The following is a 26,468-nucleotide window of genomic DNA, read 5'->3' on the forward strand; positions in this document are numbered from 1 at the left end:
AGAAATTCATGGCTACGATGGCTGTAATATTGTACTCCTGTTGCTGTTTCAACAGGCCTAATTTGGGCTATGGATGTTTTCTTTTGATTATAGATACAGCAACTTCACCTATATGTTCATTGGAGCTCTTTTCAAGATCATTAATGGTGATTGAAACTTTCAGTTATTGAAATACTGTTTTTGTTCTTGGTTTTCTTGAGTCACATCACATTTGTTACAAACATATGTTACAAGATTAATTAAAATCCCATTTCGTATAAAGTTTTTTTGGTTCAGAAAGAAGGTTTCGTTTTCTCTTAATTTCTCCAGTTAACTTCACATGTAAAAGCTCATGTTTTATACGAACTTCTTGTTATTTTATGTGTTTTTAGTCAGAAGATAGAAAGCTGAAAAGGGTTGAACAGAAAGTGCGATGGCAGCTTGTTCGTCTACAGAAGAAAAGTCGATGCAGTATTATTTATATCCACCTCCGATCGCTAGATATGAAGATGTTGTAGTTAATCAAAAGCTCTTCATGGATACTCTTGGCAACTTTCATGCAGCAATGGGGACGAAATTCATGTAAGATTTTTCTATCCAGTTCAATTTTTGATAATTTATGCGAAAAACGAACTTATTTACTTGTTTTCAAATGGGATTTCTTATTTTCTTCGCTTCGTGATTCTATGTGTATAAAGAGCATGAAATGTTGCTTAGTATAGAATAGTATTCCTAATGATGATTTTGTGTGAAACAAGATCATATATCGTGAATCATGTTTAGGGTGTGTTTGGACGAGCAACTAAATTGATAAAGGGTAAATATGTCAAACTATAAAGTAGTAACAAGAATTTTATATGTATATTTTTTAAAATACTAATAGAATGAAATGAAAGGAGGATGCTACAATACACAAATATATAAGAAACATTGCTATTTCTTGTATTTAGCCTTTAGCAAATTGGAAATCCTTTCTTTCTTTTATGTTCAAAAACACCTACATTTGTACTTATCATGATTTTGCATGATTAGCCTTTTGAAGCTTATGTTTGAGATTACCAATTTGCATATATTCTCATTTTAAAGATGGATTTTAATTCCTTTTGCACATTGCAGGATTCCTATTGTTGGTGGGAAGGATTTAGACTTGCATCGCCTCTTTGTGGAAGTCACTTCACGTGGTGGCATTAAGAGGGTAGTGTTCATCTTTCTTTAATGCTTTTAATTTTTAATTTAACTTAAAAAGCTTGTTGTGCATATGTTTGATTATTAGAAGGGTGAAAATGTAACAATTTTCATTTTATGGGTCTTATTTATATGTTTCTTTTAATATTGTAGGTTTTGGGAGAGAAGAAGTGGAGGGAAGTGACAAATTCTTTCAATTTTCCACCTTCGGCTACAAATGCGTCTTTTATCCTAAGAAAATATTATATGTCACTCATTCACCATTTTGAACAAGTTTATTACTTTAAGGCGAAAGCATGGACACCTGTTTCTACCGGTTTGTGCACTTCTCTTATACTATGTTTTATTTAATGAGCTTATCGTGTTAAGTAGTTAGTTAATCTGGACAATTATATAAGGTTGTTTCTTTTTTACTTAATCTGGGATGAATGGCTTAATGGGTTAAAAAAAAAACCCTAAGACATTAACCATTTACATATTTGTCCCATTAAAATCGATGAATATTGTTCATATTTATGAACATTATGGAAATATTTTATGTTAATCAAGGATAAATGATCATAAGTCTCATTCAAATAGATTATTCAATATAGAATACAAAAGAAACAGACATTATGTATACAACACTTTATCTAAGCAGACATTCATCACCCATTCATACAAGACTTAATGTGGAAAAGATAGAAGATTGCCGTTTTTCCCACCCAAAAAGGTGGTGCAACGTGGGACAAAGAATCATTCTTGATCTTTTGCAAAAGACATAAATGTTCTCCTCATCTTCATTATTGAAAATCGGTATAAATAGTTTGTCTAGTCATGTCTAGTTGTGTCGCGTGTAACAGAAACAGCCTTATTGATCAAAAATTTCTTGTTGTGGGCTTTTTTTAATAGTATTTTGTTTAGATATTTGGCAGAGTACAAAGTCTAGAATGACTTTGCCTTTTACTCAATTTCAAATGGATCGGAGGTCTCCATATGCAGAAACTCAAGTGACACAGATGAAGAGACAAAGGACTACTATAGAGGACTCATTGCCTAAAGGTGGATTTTTTCTTTTCATCCTAGTCCAAGTATATTTGTACACTTATTCGTGTAGGGGTAAATAATCATTTTCAAGCTTTAATCATCACATGCTACATTTCTTATCTCCTAAATTTTCTTTTACACCATTTTTACCAAAACATAAACTACCAGTTCAATCCTATAATAATTAGCCTACTCTTAGAATAATAGACTATTAGTTAAATTCATCAACATACATTTTCTAGTACCAAAATCAGGGTGTTACACTTACTTTCTTCGTTACATTTATACTTGTACATTCACATGAGTGGGGAAAATAGTCATTTTACAAGATAAATCATTGCAGTGGTCAGTGGAAATCTCTCTTTTTAGTTTGTACCCAGTTTTTGTGGGCATTTCTATGGGTACAATAGTCATTTTACTGGTGATAAATTATTGTCCATACAGGGGTATAATAGTCATTCAACAAGAGATTAAAATTCCCAAAGTCTATTTTTCTTGTTTTGTTGAAATTCTTGATAATAAAAGATTGTTCCAAGTTCTTGTGGCATGTGGCCATTCTCATCCTAGTTTTTCTATAATTATACATTTACATGTATAGGGATAAAATAGTAATTTTTGAAATTGAGATTGTTACTTTCTTGGTTATATCTTCACTTCACATTTCAAAGTGCAAAGCTAACAGACTTCCAAATTACGTTGTATTTTGTTTCATTCCCACCCAGTTTCACTTTTTGTCCTTCTAATCCTAATATGATTTTTAACAGCAAGCATCATAGGGGTAAAATAGTAATTTCACAGACAGTTAGATTTTTTATTAAAGTTATTTTGCATTTGCAGCTTCTTCAGAACCGTCAATCGGCTTCCCGGTGACCGGAATAATCGACGGAAAATTTGAGAGTGGTTATCTTTGCACCGTCATGATAGGCGGAGAGCAGCTACAAGGCGTTCTTTTTCAGTCAACAGGAGACTCGTCATATCAAGCAACTCAAACTCCAACTTCAACCGGAATTGCAAATCCACCGTCAACAACCGGCAGGCGGCGGCGCCGGAAGAAATCCGAGATGAAGAAACGGGATCCCGCTCATCCGAAACCGAATAGAAGTGGGTATAATTTCTTTTTCGCCGAACAACACGCCAGACTCAAACCACTTCACCCCGGAAAAGATCGAGACATCAGTAGAATGATCGGCGAACTTTGGAACAATTTAACGGAATCCAAGAAATCGGTAAGCCGGAGAAGATAAACTTCCATTCGGAGATTTGAGGTTGAAAGCCCAAGGCTTTATTCAAACAATTGGGCCTCAAATATCTGATCCATATAGATAATACCCTAATGAAAACTCGAAAACTGTATTTCGATCTTGTTCCTTTTCGTTTCTTGATGGATTTATCGGTTAATTTTTGCTTCAGGTTTACCAAGAAAAAGCGATGGAAGATAAAGAACGATATAGAATCGAAATGGAGCATTACAGGGAGAGTTTAAAAACGGGAAGAGTCATAACCAATGCAGTCCCGTTGCTGCAACAGCCGTTTACCGGTGGCGGAGCCTCTCCTGAAACTCCCGAAAACGAGCTTACGTCTGCCTGTAGTGACAAAAGCAGCTTCGAAAATGAAGCAAAAACTGCAGATAATGACTCAATTTCCGGCCTACCTCCGCCAGTAGCAGAAATTGTGACGGAAATTAGAGATGAAGAACGCCGAAGGGACGTTGTAATGGACCCGAAAGCTGGGAGTTTGCTTGTCGGAGAGTCAGATAAACCTAAATCTGTGTCTGAATCAAAACATGCTGGGAAAAGTTATTGTGATAAAGATGAAAATGAGTCAAAAAACGAGTTTGGAGGAACAGTTGAATGTAGGCCTTTGAAAGAATCGGTAGGTATAAACGAGAATCTTGATGAAGAACCAGATGTTTTCCGGGAAGACATTTCAATGGCGAGGGGTGATGGGGTTCAAAACGAAGCAATGGCTGCTAATTCTGAATCACTGCCTCTTGAAGGAAGAGGGGCAGCGGCAAATGATTGAAGATTCCTTAGCATATTGTTTTTTTCGCGAAATTGTAGTTATTAGATATTGTAGAACGTAGATTTCTTGAAGAAAATTGCTTTAGAGATGTTAATACCTTGTTGTAGATTCTATAATTGTTTCGTTTAATGTTGTGATTAATTCTGCATGCTTTTACCGTAAGTATTGAGATGTGTTTGTAAGGAGGTATGAATCCATAAAGGATCCAACTCCTTTTTTAAGATATAAGGCGTTTTTGGAAGGGTTATTACGGAAGTCCCAATAAAGTTTTTGTATTGGTTTTAAAAAGCCCATAACTTTTTTTTTTAATAAATAATAAATTACACAGTCGTTCTGGTGTAAATGTCATTGGTTTCTATTTTCAAAAAGACAAAATTGCAAAATTTTGGATTTTAGTTCAAACAATGACTTTTTTGGTTTCATAGTCTTTTTGGAGTTATTTGTATGTGAAAATGGTCCTTCCGAAAATTGAAATGATTATAATACCCTTGGGGTATTTTTTTCATTTTTCTTTCATTATTCTTAAAATTTAATAATTATTTATTCATTTTAATAATTAAAAAATGAAAGGTCTCTCTCTCTCTCTCTCTCTCTCTCTCTCTCTCTCTCTCTCGTCAGCAAAGAATAAAAAAACCGCACTCCATCTTCTTCCCCAACGCTTCCCTTTCTTATCTATGGCTAGTAAAATATAATCAAGAACTTCATTTGTGTGTGTTCTTAAAAAAAATAACCAACATGTCATTGTTTTTAGATTGAAGGCCTGGTTCAAAAAAAGATGAACATTGGATCGCCTAGGAAAAATGATGAACAATAGGTCAACGAAGACGGTAGCTGCACAAACTATTACGATTAGAGACCTCAAACTCACTCTCTCTCTCTCTCTCTCTCTCTCGTCAGTAAAGAACGGAAAAACCCCACCCATCTTGTTCCCCAACCAATCGCCTGATAAACCCTGATCCTGTTATCCCTCTTTTTTTGAAACCTGCAAATCGCTAATTGAACAAGTGATCCCAACGTTTTGAAATATAGGTCATATCTGTTCTGATCATTGCCAACATGAGCTTTGGTACCAGAAATTCAAGATCAATCCAAGTTTTCGAAATCTAGGGCTTCCTTCTCTGCCATTCTATTTCAAGCTAAGCATCAAAAAACGCCAATAATAGCGAACCCTTTAGGAATTGATGATGGAATAAGGAGTTACCCGGAGGGAAAAATCAGAATGCTGATGCATCAATACTGGAAGTAGGAGTTATCGGATAGCGGTGGTAGGCATGAGGACCTCCACCTCCCCTAATGCTTTGCCTGTAATGTGTAGCCGGTAGGGATGAGGAGCTCCACACAGGTTAATCCCTTAACATTTCGTTTATTGCTTCACATGTCATCATCTCTTATTTGTTTCAACTTATGCAGGAGATAAGCCTCTTAAGGTTGGAGAAGAAAGTTTAAAAAGGCAGAGGTAATGGTAAGGGGTGCAGTAGCGTTTGTGTTGTGTTGCCGGTAAAGGAAGAGAGAGAGAGAGAGAGAGAGAGAGAGAGAGAGAGAGAGAGAGAGAGAGAGAGAGAGAGAGAGAGAGAGAGAGATCTTTCATTTTTTAATTATTAAAATGAATAAATAATTATTAAATTGTAAGAATAAAGAAAGAAAAATGAAAAATAAATACCCAAAGATAGTCATTTCAATTTTTAGAAGGACCATTTTCACATACAAACCACTCCAAAAGGACTACGAAACCAAAAAAGTCACCGTTTGAACTAAAATCCCAAAAATTTGCATACCACAGGGACTATTTTTGCAATTTTATCTTTCAAAAATTAATTTACATTGTTTAAAACTTTGAAACTTTGAAAGGACTATAATGTCTTTATCTATTTATTTTCCATTTATTTTTCAGATGTTTAATGTTTTTTAGTTTTTTTTTTATTGAAAAAGAAATTTAAGTGGGACCCACCCACTTTTATACATCACCCTGACGAGTTTTACCTTTCTTCCATCTCATTTTCATAAGCTCCATTAATGCAATGTGAATTTCTTTACGTTAAAGTTGAAACCAGCCTTGTTATAAGTTTATCTACATCTTTCTCTTGTTCTTATGTTAAACATTTGAAAGGCAGCAAGTATTTTATAGATCAAATAGAATGGCTCAATGATAAAACTTATTATTAAACCTAGGGGTGTTGAACGGGTAATTTTTTCAGGTTTAGGGTAATTCGGGTCGGGTAATACGGGTTTTTTCATGTTAGAAAAATTACCCGTTACCCTACCCAAACTAAATTCGAGTAATTCGGGTCTGAATAATTCAGGTATCGGGTCGGGTTTGGGTAATTCGGGTATTACCCGAAATATGTAATTATTTTTTTTAATTTCACCTGAAAATAAATTTAATGAAATAAATACATCGTATTTTATTAGTCTTGTTTATATAAACAAACGAGACATAAACGAAGTTATTCAAGCTTTGAGCATTGAGATTTTTTAGTCAATAATACATGAGATATCAAGTAATTTTTTAACAACTTAATCTAATCTAATAAGATGTCAAAAAAATAAATACCTAAAGATCTTAATTTAAAAGTTTAAAATGATTAAGATAAACGTAGCCATAAGTTTTGTCATGTTCTGAAGTTTCGTCAAGATAATGAGTTTGTTAGTTGCAATAAAAACTATAATCTAGAAAACAGTTAAGTTTTAAAGAACGTGATGATATATAAAAATTACTTTTAATATTTTTAGTGTCTTATTGTCATAAAAAATATATTTATGTTTTACAATAATGATAGTTAGTTTAAGCGTGATCAAATACCTGCTATATAGTACAAGCTCTACAAAAAAAGGAATTTTTAAAATAATTTGGGTAATTCGGGTATACCCGAAACCCAAAAAATGTACCATTTACCCGACCCGAAAAAAAATCGGGTAACCCGATTATCCGGAAAAATTTACCCAATACCCGATACCCAAAAAAATCGGGCGGGTAATTCAGGTATCGGGTATTTTCGACAGGGCTAATTAAACCTTGTCTGCGTGATTATCGTTGACATGAAACTAAGCATATGAAACTAAGCGCATCAGTCCGTGATTTTCAATCAGAGCTCCTCCCAGAGTGGTAAACATTGACCGGTTCTTGGTTTTTCTTTCTCAATCTCTTGATCCATCCCTTTGATCAGCCGAATGAACCACTTCTAATTTGTTCCATAAATGAGACCTCATCACTTCTTCAATCTCCTTCCCGATTTGTTCCTCTATTGGCAATATCTTGTAAGTTTCATCAAGATACACAAGTTGTCCCCTTCTTCCTCCTTGCTCTCTTCTCATAGCACCCTCTAGCGAGTTCTCCCCAGGGGCGGAACATGAAAAGTTATACCAGGGGAGCCGAAACTAAAATTTTAAAAGAAGCTCTAAAAAAATTTATTCGATTCAACGTCATAAAATATAAAAAATCAAATAAAAAACTTAATATAAAATATTCTAACATCGCTCATTAAAGTGAAATTTTTCGATCTTTAACGTCTTTAAATTCTTGCACAATCGTCTCTAAAGTAATCTTTTCCGCAAGCTCCCTTTCGATGTATAAAATCAATGAGTCGTTCAAAAATTCATCTTCCATTTTATTTCGTAGCCTTGTTTTAATAAGACTTATTGCTGAAAATGATCTCTCAGCTGTAGTAGTGGAAATCGAAAGAGTGAGTATAAGGCTAAGTACTCGATAACTAAGATAAAAGTTGGTTGCTCTTCTAGTCTTTATCAACAATTGACATAATTCTAAAATAGATATCAATTGTTTATATTCTTCATGTTGAACAACATCCACCTCGTAATGTTGGAGTTGCATCTTCAAAAGATTTATCTCGGTTTCATTGAAATCTTCAGGATAAAACTTTTCTACTAATTGACATACATCGCATCGAAAAGGCTCATTAGAATTTTTAGGATCTAAAGTTGCTGAAAGATGGAGTAACTCCATCGAGCTATCATTGAACCGATGATCTAATTCCATTAACTGGCAGTTAATTGCTTCGATGAAAATATCAACTCGATAATGATGTTCAAGTGTATGATCGCTATGCTCATTACGAGCTCGAGCTCCTCTACTAAAGTAAGAAGAAGACAAATTAGGGATATCGATGTTGCGTTCAAGACAAAATGACTTAACATGAGCGAGAAAACTATCCTATTTTTCATCTTTCATTTTTTGCAATAGCAATTTGGTGGATGCAGCTAGCCTCAATGCATTCAATATATCTTGAGATTGTCTTTGTAAAGCTTGGAAAAATAAATCTGTGATCTCCATTATTTCTTTCTTGAGATGTAGAACAAAAATGAATTCAAATGTAGTAATAGTATCATATGCTAGATCTGCATCTCCATTGATCGAACCAGTGTCATCCTCAATAATTTTAAGTAAAACCTCACAAATTGGACTAAATATTTTTATTAAGCTCAAAACTGATTTCAAGTGAGATCCCCATCTGGTATCCCCGACCCGTTGTAATGCACCAATCTGATTGAGGCCTCTACCAGTCTCCAACTCACCAATAGATTTAAAATATGCCATTTGTTCGGCTTGTACATCTCTTAGTTGGTCGAAACGCTTGGAAGAAGCACCAACGACGTTGATAACAAAAGATAATTTAGTAAAAAACTTTTGCACCACAATAACTCCTTGTGAAGCGGCCATTAATGCTAATTGCAATCGATGAGCAAAACAATGAACATAATATGCAGATAGACAATCCTTTGAAATCAATGCTTTTAAACCTTTGAAATGACCTCACATATTTATTTACGAATCTCAAAACAATAGAAATTTGTTATCTGTTAGACTCATCATGTGCTTTATCAACAAGTAAACAAAAATTTCCACCATCAGTCTCCTCACAAATCATCTGTCTCAGCCTATTAGAGATAAGGTTTAAAATCTCCTTTTGAATTGTTGGTGATGTATATGATGCATGTTTAGGAGTTGGGCAAAACAATTCTTTCATCTCATTGTTAAAAGAACAAATTGCCTCCAACATTTCAAGGGAATTTCCTTTGTTAATGGAATCTGGTCTTTCATTATAACCTCTAAATGCAATTGCTTCAAAGGTACACCAACGGACTGCATAAATAATAGCTTTCAATCTCAATCTATTCTTCTTACGATCCTCATCAGTAAATTTCTCAAACGTATTTTGTATATTTTGAGTCTCATTTAACAAATCATCGTATGATTTTTGTGCAACATTGTGAAAAGATGTACACTCAATTCCCATATGCTGCAAAAAAACACATTTTCCCCACCTATTTTCTTCCAATTTTGAAATCTATCTATAGTAAATGCCCGTTGGCCGTAGTATCCTATTCCAGAAGGTTTGTTAAAAAGGAAACATGGAAAAAAAATGCAACATCTAAACTCTGTGAATATTCAAGCCATGGAAATTGCTTGAACCAAGAACCTTGAAAGCTATGTTTATGGTCTTCTGGTCTAGATTTTGGATATGCAGAAAGTGTTGGTTGAAAGGGACCAAGATTCATATAAGCTCGCCGAACTGTATCTCGTTAATTGATTGGATAATTGTAAATTTGGATACGCAAACTAGGATCCGGTGCTAGTGTATTAAGATCAATATTAATCATTTAAAGACAAGGTTTTTTTGGGTTGATTCGCGGTCACAGGATCACTATCATTAGGAGTATTTGCATCTATAACATTTGGGGGTGGCTCTACTGGTACTTGAGAAGAACTTTCATGTTTTCTTTTTAAAAATCCATCAATTGTTGCTTGTTTTTTCATTTTGGCGTACTCTACATGACATAATTAATAAATAGTTAACAAATAACTAAAAAATTAATAATATAAAAAATAATAGTTAACATATTATTATTATTATTATTATTATTATTATTATTATTATTATTATCATATATATATATATATATATATATATATATATATATATATATATATATATATATATAAACAAATAATCAGAGTTTGTTCTAAAAATTTCTACTAAACAAACAAAACTTATTCTAAAAGGTTTTATAAAAAAATGATAGATAATAGTGTTATACAGTTAAAAATTATAGCCTTTTAATTTGACAGCTAAGAGTATTAAACAATTAAAAATTATAATCTTTTAAATTTGACAGCTAATACCTATATGTCTTCATTCTCCTATTAAGTTTCAAACATTAACATATTATAGAGAGAGAAACACAAACGTCATTATGATACTATAGAGAGAGAAAGAGAAAGAAAGAAGGAGACAGGAGAGAGAACTAAGAAGCTTACAAGGGGATAGCCGATCGGAAAGATTGAAGAGTCGCACTGTCTAGTTGGAGATCGATCTATCGGTGGGCGGAGACGCAAAAGTCAGAAAGGGCGTCTGGTAAGCACTCTGGTGGCGGCAGTGGCGACTACTGTAGCGATTTGTGGTCGGAAACACAGAAGATATCAAGGCAATGTTAGTCGGATTAACATAAATTAGCAATGGCGGTGTCGATCGGAGACCCAATGGGTACATTTTCCAGCAATGAGTTTTTTCCCATGCTAACTCAGGCGGTGGATTTTTGGGCGACTCTAGCGGATGAGCACTCCGGCGGTGGGTATGATTTCCGCCAGAAGCAAATTTGATGATCTCTTATCTTGTTAATAATTTAGATGTTAAATTTGTTGTTTGGTTTTCTTTTATAGAGTTTTAGTTTCCTAAAATGAGTATTCTAGTTTTATTAGAATTATCTTGATTTTTTTCAACAAACTTCTGGCTTCTGTTGGAACTAATTTACGTGCATAATAATCAAAGATAACCGATTTGTTGATTATTTAATATTCATAGTTAATTACATTTTTAAATAATTTTTTCAATTACATAGTATCCTTATTATAATACCTTACGGGGGCCAAGACGTTAGCAAACTGATAAATCTATTATATATATATATATATATATATATATATATATATATATATATATATATATAGAGAGAGAGAGAGAGAGAGAGAGAGAGAGAGGGGGGGGGGGAATGATCATTTGAGAACACAAAGTTTCCCGAGAACCCGAGAACTAAAAGTGGAGTGTTAGATCAATTATTTGTATGGCTTAGATGATTAGTGGTAAAATTTGCAAATATTAATAAGTTTAGTGGCATATCAGGTTTACTAAAAATAGTCACGAGGGTAAACTTGGTAGAAAAATGTTCTATCCTTAAGATCAGGTAACCCACAGATTACTCCCCTAAAACCATCGTCGTCCTTACCAACCCCCTTCTCTCTCACCTTGATATTCCCCCAAATTCAGACTTTCTCTCTCTAATCCCTTGATTGCCTCTTTCTTTCACAACTTCATCGTTGATTATTTGATGAAATCCAATGCCACCATCTGAAATCTATGGCCGCGTCCAGTAATCGTCACGCCATCAATCGATTACCTTCGTCATCGTCGATCTTCTGTCTCCATCAACATCTCCATAGACTGAAATTGATTCTTCTTAGGTATATCTCAATCCATCGGTTGCATATCGTCGTTATAGTCACAATTTTCTATGACTGGAGCTTGTTAGGTGCATTTCATGCATTCATTTTGTAGTTTTAGTTCATAAAAGTGCATTGCATTAAGGTTTAAACTCATGAATTTTGCATATTTTTCGGGATTTTTCATGATGCAATTCCATTCACACACTTTTATGATATTTCAGGGACTTTTTGAAGGTTAGAAATCGTTGGAGGAAGTTTAAAAGAACTGGAGACAGAGTTACAGAAGTTTTGGAGCAAAGAAGTGAGAGAATGAAGAATTTGGCTTCTCAGAAGGTTACACGGCCGTGTAAATGATCCCCTTTAATTTACACGGGCCGTGTAAACGTACATGCAAAGGCATTCTACTTCGGAGACCTTGAAGAATTGAGCATTTTACTTTTATTGTTTACACAGCCGTGTAAATGTCACCCTTTAATTTACACGGGCCGTGTAAACGTCTCGACAATTTTAAAGTGGTTTTATCCTCTTATAATTCAGACAATCGGTTTTGTGAGGAGTTAGGTCGGATTTTGGGAGAAAAGAAGGCGATTTTCAGAACTTTGGCAAGTAGATTAACACTTGGAAACACTTTAATTTCCTTGTTGTAAGTTAATTTGAAGTTTAAATTTGTTTGATTTGTATAATAATCTTTATGGTGCATAACAGGAGGAGAGAAATCATTCTCATCACTATGTTTTGCACTTGCACTTCATGAGATGATAGAAGCTTCATTTCAGCTATGGATAAGTTTGATGTGTTTATGGTAAAATTACTTTACATGAATAACTAGTTGTACCACATTAAATTTCTTTTAATAAAACACAATCAGTGGAATGGTTTTAACTTTTAATGATCTTTATATTGCAGGATGTTGTGAGTAGAAAAATAAGCTTGGACACGATTGTGGATTTTGCTTTGGCAAAAGGATCACAGTAGACATTTATTACACCTCATGATATAAGGTAAACCACTAAGTTCAAGTTTGTTTCTTTTTTGTTATTTACTTACAAAAGAGACGTTTATAACATTTTATGACAAGTTCTGTAGTAAAGAAAGAAAAAGAATAGTGTTGTAACATTTTATTTAATTACTTGATATATATATATATATATATATATATATATATATATGTATGTATGTATATTTATTTACATCATGGTAAAACATGATAAAGAAGCAACAAATGGCCGCCCCTTGCTCATAAAAAAAGGTTTAGTTTGCTTTTGTTAATGCATTATGGTGTACTTTATAAAAATGGGTTTTTATAAAATAAAAAAACCATTACATGTCACAAGTGAATCACATATAAATTATATGTGATTCAGATGAAAATCACATGTAATTCACTTATGAATAACATATAATTCACAAGTAAATCACAAATGAATTATATATAAATTATATGTGAATCACATGTCACAAGTGAATCACATATGAATTACATGTGATTCACATTTAAATCACATGTAATTCACATATGAATTACATGTGATTCACATGTAAATCACATGTAAATTACATGTGATTCACATATCAATCAATTATAATTCATATATGAATTACATGTGATTGACATGTAATTCACATATGAATTACATGTGATTCACATGTAAATCATATGTAATTAACATATGAATTACATGTGATTCACATGTAAATCACATATGAATTACATGTGATTCACATGTAAATCACATATGTATTTTTGTGAGTGTTATTGCATCAATAAATTTCTTTTTATTTTTCTTGTATATTTGAAAGAAATTGTATTGAATATTGAAGAGATGAAAAATGATAAATTGAAGAAAATATGGAAATATTGACACGAAGACATGAAAACACTTTGAAATTTTGTAGCATTTTTTTTTTGTTTTTGATATTTTATATTGTATTGAATAAAATATTTATTGTATTGTGTTTATAGATTAGTAAATAAAATAAGTTTTCTTATGATTGATTTACAAATATTATAATATATGAAATATGCATATATGCACTTATAAAAATTGTATAAATGTACCAAAAATATGCATATATGCACCTAAAAAAATGCAGTTTTTTTTAAGTAGTGTCTTTTTGAAAAAATTTGGTTTCTTAAAAAACTATAGTTTTTTAAAATAAATGCATTTTTTTAAAAAAAATACAAGTTTTTTTATAAAAATTGTAGCTTTTTTTTTCGAAACGTTTGCAGTTTAAAATAAAAAATGTTGTTTTTTTAAAAGGAAATACAATTTTTTTTTTTTTTTGAAAAAATTGCAGTTTTTTTTGAAAAAAAAAATATAGTATTTTTAAAAAAAAATGCAGTATTTTTTTAAAAAAAATGCAGTATTTTAAAAAAAAAATACAACTTTTTTTTAAATGCAGTTGTTTTTTGAAAAATTTGCAGTTTTTTTTTATTTTTCATTTTTTATTAATAAAATCATATTTTCTTAAAAAAAAATTAAAAGATCTCCATTTAAAAAAAATCGAAAATAATTTTAAAAAATATCCGAAATTTGAGTTATTATGTTAATTTTTAAAACTTTTTATTAATGTTTCCAATAACACAAAAAATTAAACATTAAATGAGATTGGTAAGATGATGATCATGCACTTAATGAATTACTTTTGATCCAACGCTCAATTTCTAGTTCTCGGGTTCTCGGGAAACTATGAGTTCCCAACCGATCTCAACCCTATATATATATATATATATATATATATATATATATATATATATATATATATATATATATATATATATATATATATTACAATGCCAAAAATCAGGGAGGCCATGGCCCCCACTGGCCCTCTCTTAGCTCCGCCGGTGGTGCTCCCCTTCTTCCATCTTCTAAATCTCACACAAATATTTTCTCTGTTTTCCCTACCCTTATTTAAATCCATGTCGGAACGAAGATGATGGTATAAGGTGGCTTAATGGTGGAATGGTGGAGAAGACGATGAATAAAGCAGTGGGTCAGAGATAACGGATGGAGTCTATGTGATTTTCTCTTTCCCATTTTCTTTATTTTTCTTATCTAAAATAGAATCATTGTAGAATAGGAGAATCGACGAGAAAAAAATCTCCACCTGAACACATCTCTATCTTCTTCTCCCACCAACCGACGAGTTGCAGGTATGGTGGTGGCGGCTCTGAGTTGCAGAAATGAGCTTCTTTGTCCCTTATAAATACAAAAATCGAGGAGTAGATCTGATACGTGGAGTTGCATAAATGAGCTTACTTAATTGAACTTTCACTGGTTGTGGATCATCGGTGATGTAGTGGTGACCGGAGGTGAAAAGAACGATGGTGCTACGGCGTTCATGTTCCAGTGTTGTGGTTTTTAGGGAAAGTAGAACGAAAAGGAAAAGGGAATTAAAGGGAGGAGAGGGGAGGGTTGGGTTGTGGTTGGTTTGGGGGGGGGTAATTAATTTTTTTATTTATTTATTCTTTTAATTTAAAAATGATAAAAAAAAAATTAAAAAAGAAGTTGATAAGGACATAATAGTCATTTAATATTAGTAAGGGACTGTTAGAGTGATAAAAAAATTAATATATGGACAGTCCGAGTTAATTTTTGAAAATAGGGACAAAACATGTATTTTGGCACCTCTACGAGGGACGATTTATGTAATTTACATCTTTTTTTTATATCTGATCCTATTAAAGTTGGAAATTACCTGCTAAAATAGGTAAGGGATCTTTTAACCGGTTACAAGGTCAGTCAATAAAAGTCTTTGCCTACGTGTATGTATGATTCAGTCCACATGTCTGCCTTTCTGTGTTCTAGATACTAGATTAAATATCCGATGAAGTAGAACCATCTTTGTCAATATGAAAGACCCACATTCTGTAATATAAATATGATCAATTATAACAAGTCACACACTCATATTCCAGAAATACAGTAACAAAGAAATTTCACTCTCGAACTACTAAAATAGAATAAGCTAGAAATCCGAGCTCTAAATGATTCATTTCCTACATAAGCTAGCTAAGGGTTAACGAGATCAACCCTCACAACCTTGTTTCCCTCTTACGAATGCTTCCAACAATCCCATCCAGATCTGAATCAAATAATATCTGTTTTGGTAAAAAATTACACAAGTATCGATCAACCAAATTGAATGAGAAGTTGTCATCTTCAAATTATGCAATATAGAAAGGTAAAGAGAATGACACGATTGTTTACAAGGAAAGCCCTTGATCTTTGCTAGAATCTCCGACACAAAACCTTGGGAGGTGATAATGATCACCTTCCTTGATGATTTTATTAGTAAAAATGATGATTACAGAGAGTATTTCAGTAAAAACTAGTGAAAAAGTTTGTAGAGTAAGCTAATAGTAAGCAGAGTGTCTTTTTTGTGAGATACAAGTGTCAATTTATAGTCTAAACTAGCTAACAAGATGTCCGATATTCCCGGGATCCTCTATGACCAGCTTTATGAACGTTGGTTGACTTGGTATTCCGGGTCTTGAGCATAGTTGACACGAAACTCTGTTGAGAATAAGTCTTCCCTTAACTATTTCTGCACACATGCTAGTTGTGAATGAAATATAACCGTTATAAATGTTAATAAATAATAATAACGATAATAATCGGGATCCTGAGATAGTTGAGGACCCTGAATATCTGATGAGGGTTGAGGATCCTGAATGCTTTGAGGATACTGGCCCTAACAATTGCCCCAAGTTATTCCTACAAATGTGAGAATATTAAAGAAATAACTTAAATTAAAAAATGAGATAAAGAAGAGTTTAAAAATTATTCCTCAATGGATAAGTTTTATCTAACTCGAGGTAACCGAGAAGCAGTCAAATCATATTTCTTATCTCTTATTTGCTATAAATGTGGGTTTCTGGTAATTTATTTTTTATTTTCTCGAGTCGTCATCGTCTCATTGTGAAGGTAAAATTTTCCTCTTATTCTTTTTCTGTTGCTCCGCTTTTCCTCGTCACGGCTAAGAAAACCAGTCGTTCTCGAGCTAGTGCTATCATTTCCCCCGAGAATGACTTCAGTGATCAGGAAATCTTATCTTATGATGAGGTTTGCTCCTTCAATGATGAGGATATGGAATCATTGAAAGCCATTGGGTCTTTTCCTTCTGATGTATTTTTTCGACCTTTTGAGGCTACCATTCAACCAAATTTTGTTTCCCCGACGTGGGTTTGCTTTCTTGAGTACCCATTTACTCTAGGTTTAACTTATCCTTTTACTAGTATCATTCATGATTTCTTTTCGACTACCCAAATTTCTTATAACCAAACTATGTATGTGGTTTGGAGGATCCTGTTTTGGATTGATCGCTTGAATCAGTCCAAGAATATGGACATTAGGTCGCCCGAGTTAGCTCTCGTTTATGATCTTGCTACTTTTGGTTCTTCTCGTTTCATGTTAATGGTTAAGGTAAACAAACACCACCTCATTCTGAAATCGAAACAAAATGATGGTTCTTGGAAGGAAAATGTGACATTCCCATTTTCACGACCAAAAAACACCGATTTGTTTATGCTTTGTTTGAAAATCAGGGTAACCTTTTAAAGAAAAGTGTTGCGGAATTTGTTCCCAGAAAAATATGATAAATATGTTATCAAAGCATTTCCGAAGAAATGTATTTTATTCATTTTAAAACTTTGGAGCACTAGAATCGACTGAAATGAGGAATGGATGATGGAGTCGATGAGTTGGGGGACTCAAATCGACGAGTTGAGTCGATTGTATCGGTCCTAAGATTCAGAGTGAACTCGATGAGTTGAGGGGACAACTCGACGAGTAGCTAGGGCCTTCTTCGATGTCTCGAACTTCCACATCATCAAAGTCAAAAAATTTTGAAGTAGAGGGTTTTCCAATGTCATCGTTAACCATCGAATCATTAACAATTTCTTTACCCATTGACCTTAGATGTGATATGAATGATAGATAACTGAGAACAATCAATACTTTCTTCTTCTTCAATTTCACTGATTTCGCTAAGAATATCCGAATTCTCATCGACATTAGCAAAATTAAGTTGTGAATCAAGTTTTGAATGTTCAGTTCGTTTCAAAATTTTCACTTGTTTATCTTTTGTCAAACTTTCATTAACAATATTAACCAATTCATCAACATTTTAAAACTCATTTATCTTAACAACGCCATATGCAAACCTATCGTCTGGTACTTTGTTAAAATCAGCTATTGTGTTTTCACAATCATATGACATGACATCAACTTTTTCTCTTTCGAATGCAAGAAAAGGTAACAGTTTATGATGTTGTTCTTTACTAATGTCAGAAGAATGATGTAAAGCAGTTAATTTGGCATACAAACGTTTTGCATAGTTACAATATATGTTACGTTGTGCCAACAACATCCTTACATCTTTGTCTAGATTCTCTCTATCATTATTGATATTTCGTAATTGTAACTCTAGATACTCTACCTTGCTACATTTCGTGTCCATCAACTTTTGAGTCTCAAGCAATTGATTATTAAGTTTCTTTGCTTCGTTACTAGCAGACACGACAATAGCATCAGAGTAAGCAACAGTATCATCAAAAGCAATTATTTCAAAATCATATGCATGTAAAGGAATATTAAAAGATTCGAGTATAGAACGTACCTTAGTTGTCATAGGATATTTGTCACTTGACTTCGTAACAAAGCAACGTCCAGAAATCTCCTCTTCTTCTTCATCCTCAAAGCTTGCAAACATGGCACCATGAGTAGGATGCCTCATCTCCTCATCATCAGACTTGGATGACCAGATCTGATAAGTGCCACTTTCTTCGTCTTCACTCTCTCTTCTTGCCACAAGAGACAATCCCTTGGCCTTCTCACGAACTTCCCCTAGTTTTTCAACATAATATGCTCCGTCCTTAACTCTATTCTTCTTTTCTTCTTTCTTTCGAAGCATACAATCAACTGCAAAGTGATTCGCACCATTGCAATAATGATAGTATATGCCAGAATCCCCTTTCAATTTCTTTTCTGCCTTGAACTCTTTCATCTTATCATCATTCTTCTCAGACTTTTCAAATTTCTTTTTCTCTTCTCCTCCAGACTTCGTAAAATTTCCTTTTACCTCACTCTGCTTTCCCTTGGGATTAAAAGGCTTTTTGAAAAACATTTTAACTCGATTATTCAAGTAAAAAGCTACAACTTCATCATCCGAATTTAACAGAAAACCTTCTTAATCAGAATTCTCCTTTTCAGCAGATTCTACCTCAAACACTTTTGAGACTAAAGCCAGTGGTCCTCCTAAACTCTACTTCGATTCTTCAGCTATTTCAGAAACTTCACTTTCATGTGTCTATAGCTGATTGTAAACATCATTCAAAGATGAACTGTCGAAGCTCTGCTGATTTTTGATCATCATACTTACACTTCTCCATTCCTTCCTTAGTCCCATAACAAAAGTAAGATTATACTCCATTAAGGACCTTGTAATTCCATAGCGATTGCACTTGTAGATCAACTCATTCAGACGATCGTTGTAGACTTTAATTGTTTCAGTTTCCTTCTGTCTGAACTCCTTCAATTCAACCAATCACTGCTTAACGGAATTGATCTTTGTCTTCTCACTTCCTTGATACTTTTCTTTGAGAGTATTCCAAATCTCCTTAGCAGTTTTACAACCACGAATGTAGTTGTAAACAACAGGTGGCAAAGCACCTCTCAACTCTCTCATGCATCGTTTTTCATTGTTCTTCAGTCTTGTTTGTTAATTTTCAACAGCAGAAGTAGTTCCAGATGAACCTAATTTTTGAACATTCAATGGAGGTTGAACTGTTCCATTGATGCAATTCCACAACTCTTCATCAAGCCGATTCAAATAATCATGCATACGATCAGCCCACTGATCATAATATTCAGGAATTAACATTGAAATTTTAGTTGATGATCCAAGCAGATGAGAAAATGAAGTCATTGAATTGAGATTGAAATTCACCATTGATGAATAGATGAAATTTTTATAGATTTTTGAAATAACAACGAGAATTTGAAAACAATTATCTGAAACGCTTCACAAAATCCAGTAGATCACTCGATTCAACAATCCAAATGCAGAATCGAATCACAATCTTAGATCTAAGAGAATTTCTCAATTTCAAAAAGCACGGAAACTTTTGAACCAAAAAGTTGATTCAAAAACTTTTTGAACAATTGAAAATCAGATTACAAAGATGATTCATGCTCTGATACCAATTGATGAATCAATGAATCAAGTAAGATATTAATCAGAGTTAATATTGAAGAAAATATGAGATATTGAACACAGGTTGTAAATAAGATTTCGCTTCAGCTTTATTACACTTTGAGTTTACAGAGTATAATAGACAAGACTGTAAAAGTTCTTTCTAACTCTATTAAATGATCCTATTTATAGGATACATAAAGCGTCAAAAAATATAGTAAGGCATAACCACTTAAGCTTCGTATAAAAGCGCCCTAGTAAAATAGATTACAAATCATGCGAAGAGTACAAAGTATACTTCGACTAATTACAACAAAAACAACCCTTACAACTATTTCTAATACAACTTTATTTAAAATATAGTAATGTTATTAGGACCTTATAATAATTATTTGGGCTATTATTATGAGTTATATAAGTGTCGTTATAATATCTTTTTAACCACTTGCGGTACGGGGAATCTGGTTTAAAGGGCCGCATAGGGTTGTTGGATTTTAGAAGTGCTATATGCCAAAATGGTCCTGCCCTCCGGTGTTTTATTTTTGGCCTCTGTCTGTACATAGTGGTTGGAAAATATTATTTAAATGCTTTTAATAATAATAATAATAATAATAATAATAATAATAATAATAATAATAATAATAATAATAATGCTAAGACTAATAATTAGTCACGGTAAATATTAGACTAAAATCTAATGGTAATAATACTAGGTTTCGTCGAAGGAAATTATATTGTTAAGAAGTGCAGCGCTGTCTGAGTTTGGAATCATGACTTTAACAAGTGAGTACATAGTTACTATCATCTTACACATAGATATGAAGTCTTTTATATAAATTACGTGTCATGTGTGCATATTATCTGGATACTTGATGTCTATGCTGGATGAATGATTTTATACATGTTTTAAATGATTTAATCTATATATTTATTTTATATCTACAAATATGTTGGGATAAAACATGGGTAGATGAAATAGTTGATGTGTGATGAAATAAAATGATGAGAGATATGTGATGATAATTAGGTGAGGATAGATAGGTGATGATGAATCGGTGATGTAGGATGAAAGATACTATAACTTTGTCCGACAATTTGGAGATGTAGTCATCTACCAGAGTATAGATGGCAACCATGTACTATTATAGACAACCCCATGGAAACACCAGTAGGATCATAACATGTAGGTGATGAATTACGAGTTCAGGCGATGTTGTAACTACGTATTCATGCTATGATACTCTGACCCCTTACTATGAATTACGAGTTCAAGCAATGTTGTAACTACGTATTCATGCAATGATACCCTAACTCTTGTTGGGCACGTATCATGGGAGTAATCCCTGAATCAATATTGTCCATGCGATGTAGGCGATGATCCTTAGGGAGAGTCCTTAGGAACAAACATATAAGGAAATGCGATGTAAGGAGATGAGAGGTAAATATGATGTAGGAGACGACCCTTAGGATGAATCCTTAGGGAAGGTACTTAGGAATGTAGAAGATAATGGGGATGGGTAATTGGGTTAATTGTTTGATGATTAAACATAATAATTATATTATTGTGGTTTGAAAACCCTATGTACTCAACAGGTTTCCCAACCTGACCCACTTAGTTTACTCGTATCACAGGTGACGATGTGAAGTTACATTACACTAAGATATTAAGGAGATATAGATAACTAGTGTAAATGAATGTAAGTTCTGTTTATGCTTATGTTTCTGTATTGACGATGACATCCCAAATGTTTTAAAAGGAATAAAAATAGATTTCTTTGGAAATGCTTTGATAATGAAATTATCATGTTTTTCTGGGTACAAATTCCGCAACGTTTTTATTGAAAGAGATACTCTGATTTTTGTAAAACATAAACAAAATCGGTCTTTTCTAGCCGTGAAAATGGGGATGTCGCAGAACTCTTCTCCTCACTTGCAAAATCACACCAAATAGCTCAAGATAGATCTTTCCCTCACTCTACACACTCAAGCTCGCTAAGGTTCTCTCTTCTGGAAAGGTAACCGCAATTGAAGGCCATAAGTGCCTTTAAATAGGGTTCAGGCCCAAAGATTTAGGGTTTTTGCCAACAACGCGGACTCGTCGAGTCCATTCATTAATCTGAGTCATCAGTCGCGACCTTACTCGACGAGTTTAGGCATCAACTCGTCGAGTCCCTCTTCTTAACTCAAAAGTAAATACTTAAATTATGATACCTGGAAATCCGGATGTTACATCCCTTATTTCTAATTTCCAAAACAACACATGTTCACGAGAAACTTACCATCGCTGCTTCCCTATCTCACGTTATCTCACATTTTTGCCCCTGTTGATCATTCCTTCCAATCGCAACCTCCATATTCGGCTCTGTTGTCGCACACGTATGCATCACGCTAGCATCAGGTGATTGATTGAACCATATTCCTATTTTCCATCTCTAATTTCGTTGTTGCTGATTTCGTTGTTGTTGATCATGCTAACTACAATATTTTCAGCGCATGAAGTTATGAATGAAGAAGATTCACTATCTGAAGATGTTTAGAATATTGGGTGTTCACATGTTTGTAAAATACTTGTACTCCTTAGTTCTCCTTCAAATATCCACTACTAGAAAAACAGCCTTTTACGACGCTCATTGCTCATCGTAAAAGGCTCAGACGACGCGCAAGTGCGCGTCAAGGAAAGCCCTGTCATAAAGAGAGACGACGCGCTTTTGTGCATCGTCTATAGACGACGCGCTTTTGCGCATCGTCTATAGACGACGCACATTTACGACGCTCAATTACGACGCGTGTTTGCGACACGCAATGCGTATCAAGAAAGGCCCTGTCATAAAGGAAGACGACACGCATTCGCGTGTCGTAACCTTATGACGCACGTGTTATTGACACGCAATGCGTATCAAGAAAGCCCCTGTCAAGAAAGGTCATGTCATAAATCAAGATGACACACATTTTTGCGTATCATAATTTTAAATGTTTTAAAAAATATTATTTATAGATTTACTAATTTTCAAATTAAATAATACATTAAAAATCTCATAATACAAAATAAAATACCATAAATAACAAAGATAATTCATTTCACTAATATGTCAAATACAAATAATTATTTCAAAAGTGAGTAAATGTTATAAAAAAAAATGAACTCATTTATATACAATTGATCATCTAGCTTACTATGTGCCAACAACTCTTTGTGTGTTTACTTTTGCTTGAGTCTCGTTTCCTCCAAAGCTTCTAGCCATGCCAAAATATGATATCTTGAGTCTCATTTGAAGAACCAAAATCACCTTCAATCACCCAATTAAACTCTAATGTTGGTAGACTGAGAGTTCCAGAATCAAGTTTACATCCATCACCTTCAATCACCCAATTAAACTCTAGATCTTCTGTTGTTTGAAAGAAATTGGTGTTTGTAATCTATGAACAAAAAACACAAAGACCAAGGTTAACATTTGCTATATAAAAAGCACAACAGCTCGATTGCTATTCTGAGAAAACCACATTAATTTTCCCAACACATCCTGCATTTATATAAAAAAAATTTGAATTTTGGTAAATAAAAAATTATGGATAAACCTTTTCAGAAATATAGAAGGATCATGATTGCACCTCTCCAGCTTTAACATCATGGATATGCGGCATGAACCCCACTCCTGGTGAACCTAAAAATGGTTTTTACCATGTAAGCTAATCTTAAGAGATGAAATGACCAAATTATCCTCAACATGAAAACGGTTACATACTTGCATATTAATCTAAAGGATAACCCAATCCTGTAAAAGCTTATGCTTGAATGAAATGTGGAAAAAAATTAAAAAATTTCTTGTTGTATGGTTTTAAACGATGCATATGGATTATGATATAACAAGCTGAATAAAGACAAACTTACTAGCTTCATGGTCTTTCTTTAAAGCAACTGCCATACTCAATGCGGTCCCCACGGGACTAGGTACATCTCTGGCTTCTGTAATTTCTTTAGAGGATGCCATTTCAATCCATCGTTTAACAACAGCTACTTTTAGGACTTATTGATTCATCTTAAAAACATACTCGAATGTTTACAACCTCCTAAAGCGATTCATTAAGAAAAGTTAAATAGTTACTTTAGTAATATTTTGTTATCATGCTTATACTATTTATAATATGTAATTACCAAAGAGAAAATTCAGACCTTGACTGCATCCAAGAAGTCATTAACAGGTTCATGATCATGGGTCCAGGGTTTCTTGAAATGCTGAAGTAAATCTAGATGCGATTTGTCTGCATAATTATATAAAACATCCATCATAATTCTTAATTTTTCTTTCGTTTTTATTAAAAATGTGTAGATATATATTCATTCTAACCTGATTTGATATCTCCAGAGCTATAAGTTCAGCAATTCATGTGCCAGCCTGCATTAACATAAACAAAAGCTTATAATTCAGAATAATAATAATAATAATAATAATAATAATAATAATAATAATAATAATAATAATAATAATAATAATAATAAAAGGATACAAATTAATAACTTCTATCAACTTACTTAATCCATATAGTAGGGAGAACAAGTTGGAGGTGATCCAATAACGGAAGAGGGCCTGCATGAAAGTGAAAATGGTATTTGAATTTGAGGGAGGGGTAGTTTAGTAATTAAAAAAAGAGAAATAGTAGTGAACTATCCTTTGGGAAACTTGCAGTGAGGGGGACTGTAAGAGCAGCAAAACCCCTTGAAACATTTTTCAATGTGGCAGCAGCAGGGTTACCTTCCAAACTTTCTTGCATGTATCGTGTCCATTTTAAAAACAGGATATCCAAACATCAGTAGGTATTCCATTTTATGTGAGTATCACGTAGAAGGGAATCAGTGTAAACTTGATTCAATCATTGAGCACGCCCACAATCAAGCAAAACAGAAGTTATTAAGTTTTGTAATTTGTAGTTTAGAAAATGGGATTAAATGTAAAATGCTATGATAAACAAACAAATGATCCACACCTTGTCATAAAATCAAAAGTATAGATTACATGAGTGGCATTTGGTTATCAATCATGATTCCAGTTTCTTTTCTTTTTTTTTACTAGAAACTGTACATAAATTCACACCCACATAATGGAAAAAAAAAATTAAACCAACATTTTCATTCTCATACATCACTGCATCACAAAGCAGAAACTGCCTCGAATGCTTCTAATGTTTCTCTCCTGTGTTCTGGAATGAGAAACAGTGAAGATGCTTCCATAGTTGCTCTGGTTCTTCACCTTCTCTCACTATCTGTTCATCATAATCATGCATATACAAAATATTATAAGCAATAGGGACTTGAAGATACAAGCAAACTATTTTATAGAAGCTTTTTCAAATTAACACATTACCTGAACAATAGAGCTTGTTGCTAGACCTTTTCTAACAATGAAGTCATCACCAACAATCTGCCACTGGTTATCATCATCTTCCCCACTTGTTCGCCTCACCCAAAGATACACTACATCTACAATATAAGCTATATACACACATCTGGAATCAGGAATTCCCATATAACTACACATTTCAACTTTTTCCATAATAGGCCACTGATAAAGAACAAACTCAGTTTCAAACATTGATATTGATACTTGGAGCTTTTCTCTCTTGATATATATCACATGGAGCTGGTTATTTGGAATCCTTTCTCTGTTCTCTGATATAATCTACAACAATTACCAAATAATATCAATGGAATATATAACTTCTTATATAAACATGAAGCTTGTGACATACATATAGGTTAATATTTTCAACTAAGAGTTTAGTCTTGAAACCAAGCTAATTCTCTAATTTTACATCTTATGTTCGGTAAGATTAAAAAAACTCATTACAACCTCAAGACAATCTGCACAAAATCAATTCAAAACACAGAGCTTACAGACTTACAGACTTGTTCCTTTTTCACTTAATAAAGAAAGTCTTGAGGTTTCCCTCATATACTTCAGTTTTCCTTCCATACAACTTATACCTTGAATTCAAGACTTGTCATCATGTGAGGTTAAAATGTTTACTAGACATGTGAAGCAGAAAATAACAGAAGATGAAGTTTTACCTTTGAAGATGACTATTGGTTAGGGCTATCAGCAGCACCATCACCTCTACTACCACTCTGTAATAAACAAAGCACCTTTGAATCGAAGGAGGGGGGAACGAAAGAGTGTTAGAATCGAAGTCTGTTTTGATAAAATACAAAGATGATGATGGCGATTTGTTGACTGTAACATGTACTTGTGAGCTCAGATTAGCTGAATCGATTGCAGATGGCCTTGTGCTTCAAGATAAAGAACCCTATACCTAAAAATTTGACTTATTTGGGGTTTTTAAAATGCATATTGCCGAGATTACCCCTGAGCAGGAACCACCATTGTTAGAAGAAGTAGAAGATGACGAAGTGGAAGAAGAAAAGTCGGTTGAGATCGAGAGTATTGAAGTAGAAAAGAACGGGTCCCATTCCAATTTCGAAAGTGAACAAAACCGGAAAAGGAATCTGAAAAAATACCCGATCCAGAGTTGAAAGAAGTTGAAATGGAAGATTGATTGTTTGAATTCGCTCAGTTATTCCGAACCCTCGCACATACTGGGTTGAGAG

The 26,468-nt window shown here is 33.4% G+C and overlaps 2 protein-coding genes across 2 annotated transcripts; one reads left to right on the forward strand and one right to left on the reverse strand.

Moving 5' to 3' along the window:
* The first annotated feature begins 397 nt into the window (after positions 1 to 397).
* Positions 398 to 4,374, forward strand: LOC111915896 (high mobility group B protein 15). The gene is made up of 6 exons (XM_023911532.2): positions 398 to 561; positions 1,096 to 1,174; positions 1,318 to 1,480; positions 2,068 to 2,205; positions 3,028 to 3,416; positions 3,601 to 4,374. Exons 1-6 carry the CDS (start codon positions 413 to 415, stop codon positions 4,210 to 4,212), a joined length of 1,530 nt encoding a protein of 509 aa, XP_023767300.1. The 5' UTR covers positions 398 to 412; the 3' UTR covers positions 4,213 to 4,374.
* A 20,602-nt stretch (positions 4,375 to 24,976) lies between these two features.
* LOC122196074 (uncharacterized) lies at positions 24,977 to 25,472 on the reverse strand. The gene is made up of 2 exons (XM_042898396.2): positions 25,228 to 25,472; positions 24,977 to 25,126 (listed from the first exon to the last, which is right to left on the reverse strand). Exons 1-2 carry the CDS (start codon positions 25,453 to 25,455, stop codon positions 25,043 to 25,045), a joined length of 312 nt encoding a protein of 103 aa, XP_042754330.1. The 5' UTR covers positions 25,456 to 25,472; the 3' UTR covers positions 24,977 to 25,042.
* Positions 25,473 to 26,468: the final 996 nt, after the last annotated feature.

The sequence above is a fragment of the Lactuca sativa genome, chromosome 1 (genome assembly GCF_002870075.4).
Source record: "Lactuca sativa cultivar Salinas chromosome 1, Lsat_Salinas_v11, whole genome shotgun sequence".
Taxonomy (NCBI): domain Eukaryota; kingdom Viridiplantae; phylum Streptophyta; class Magnoliopsida; order Asterales; family Asteraceae; genus Lactuca; species Lactuca sativa.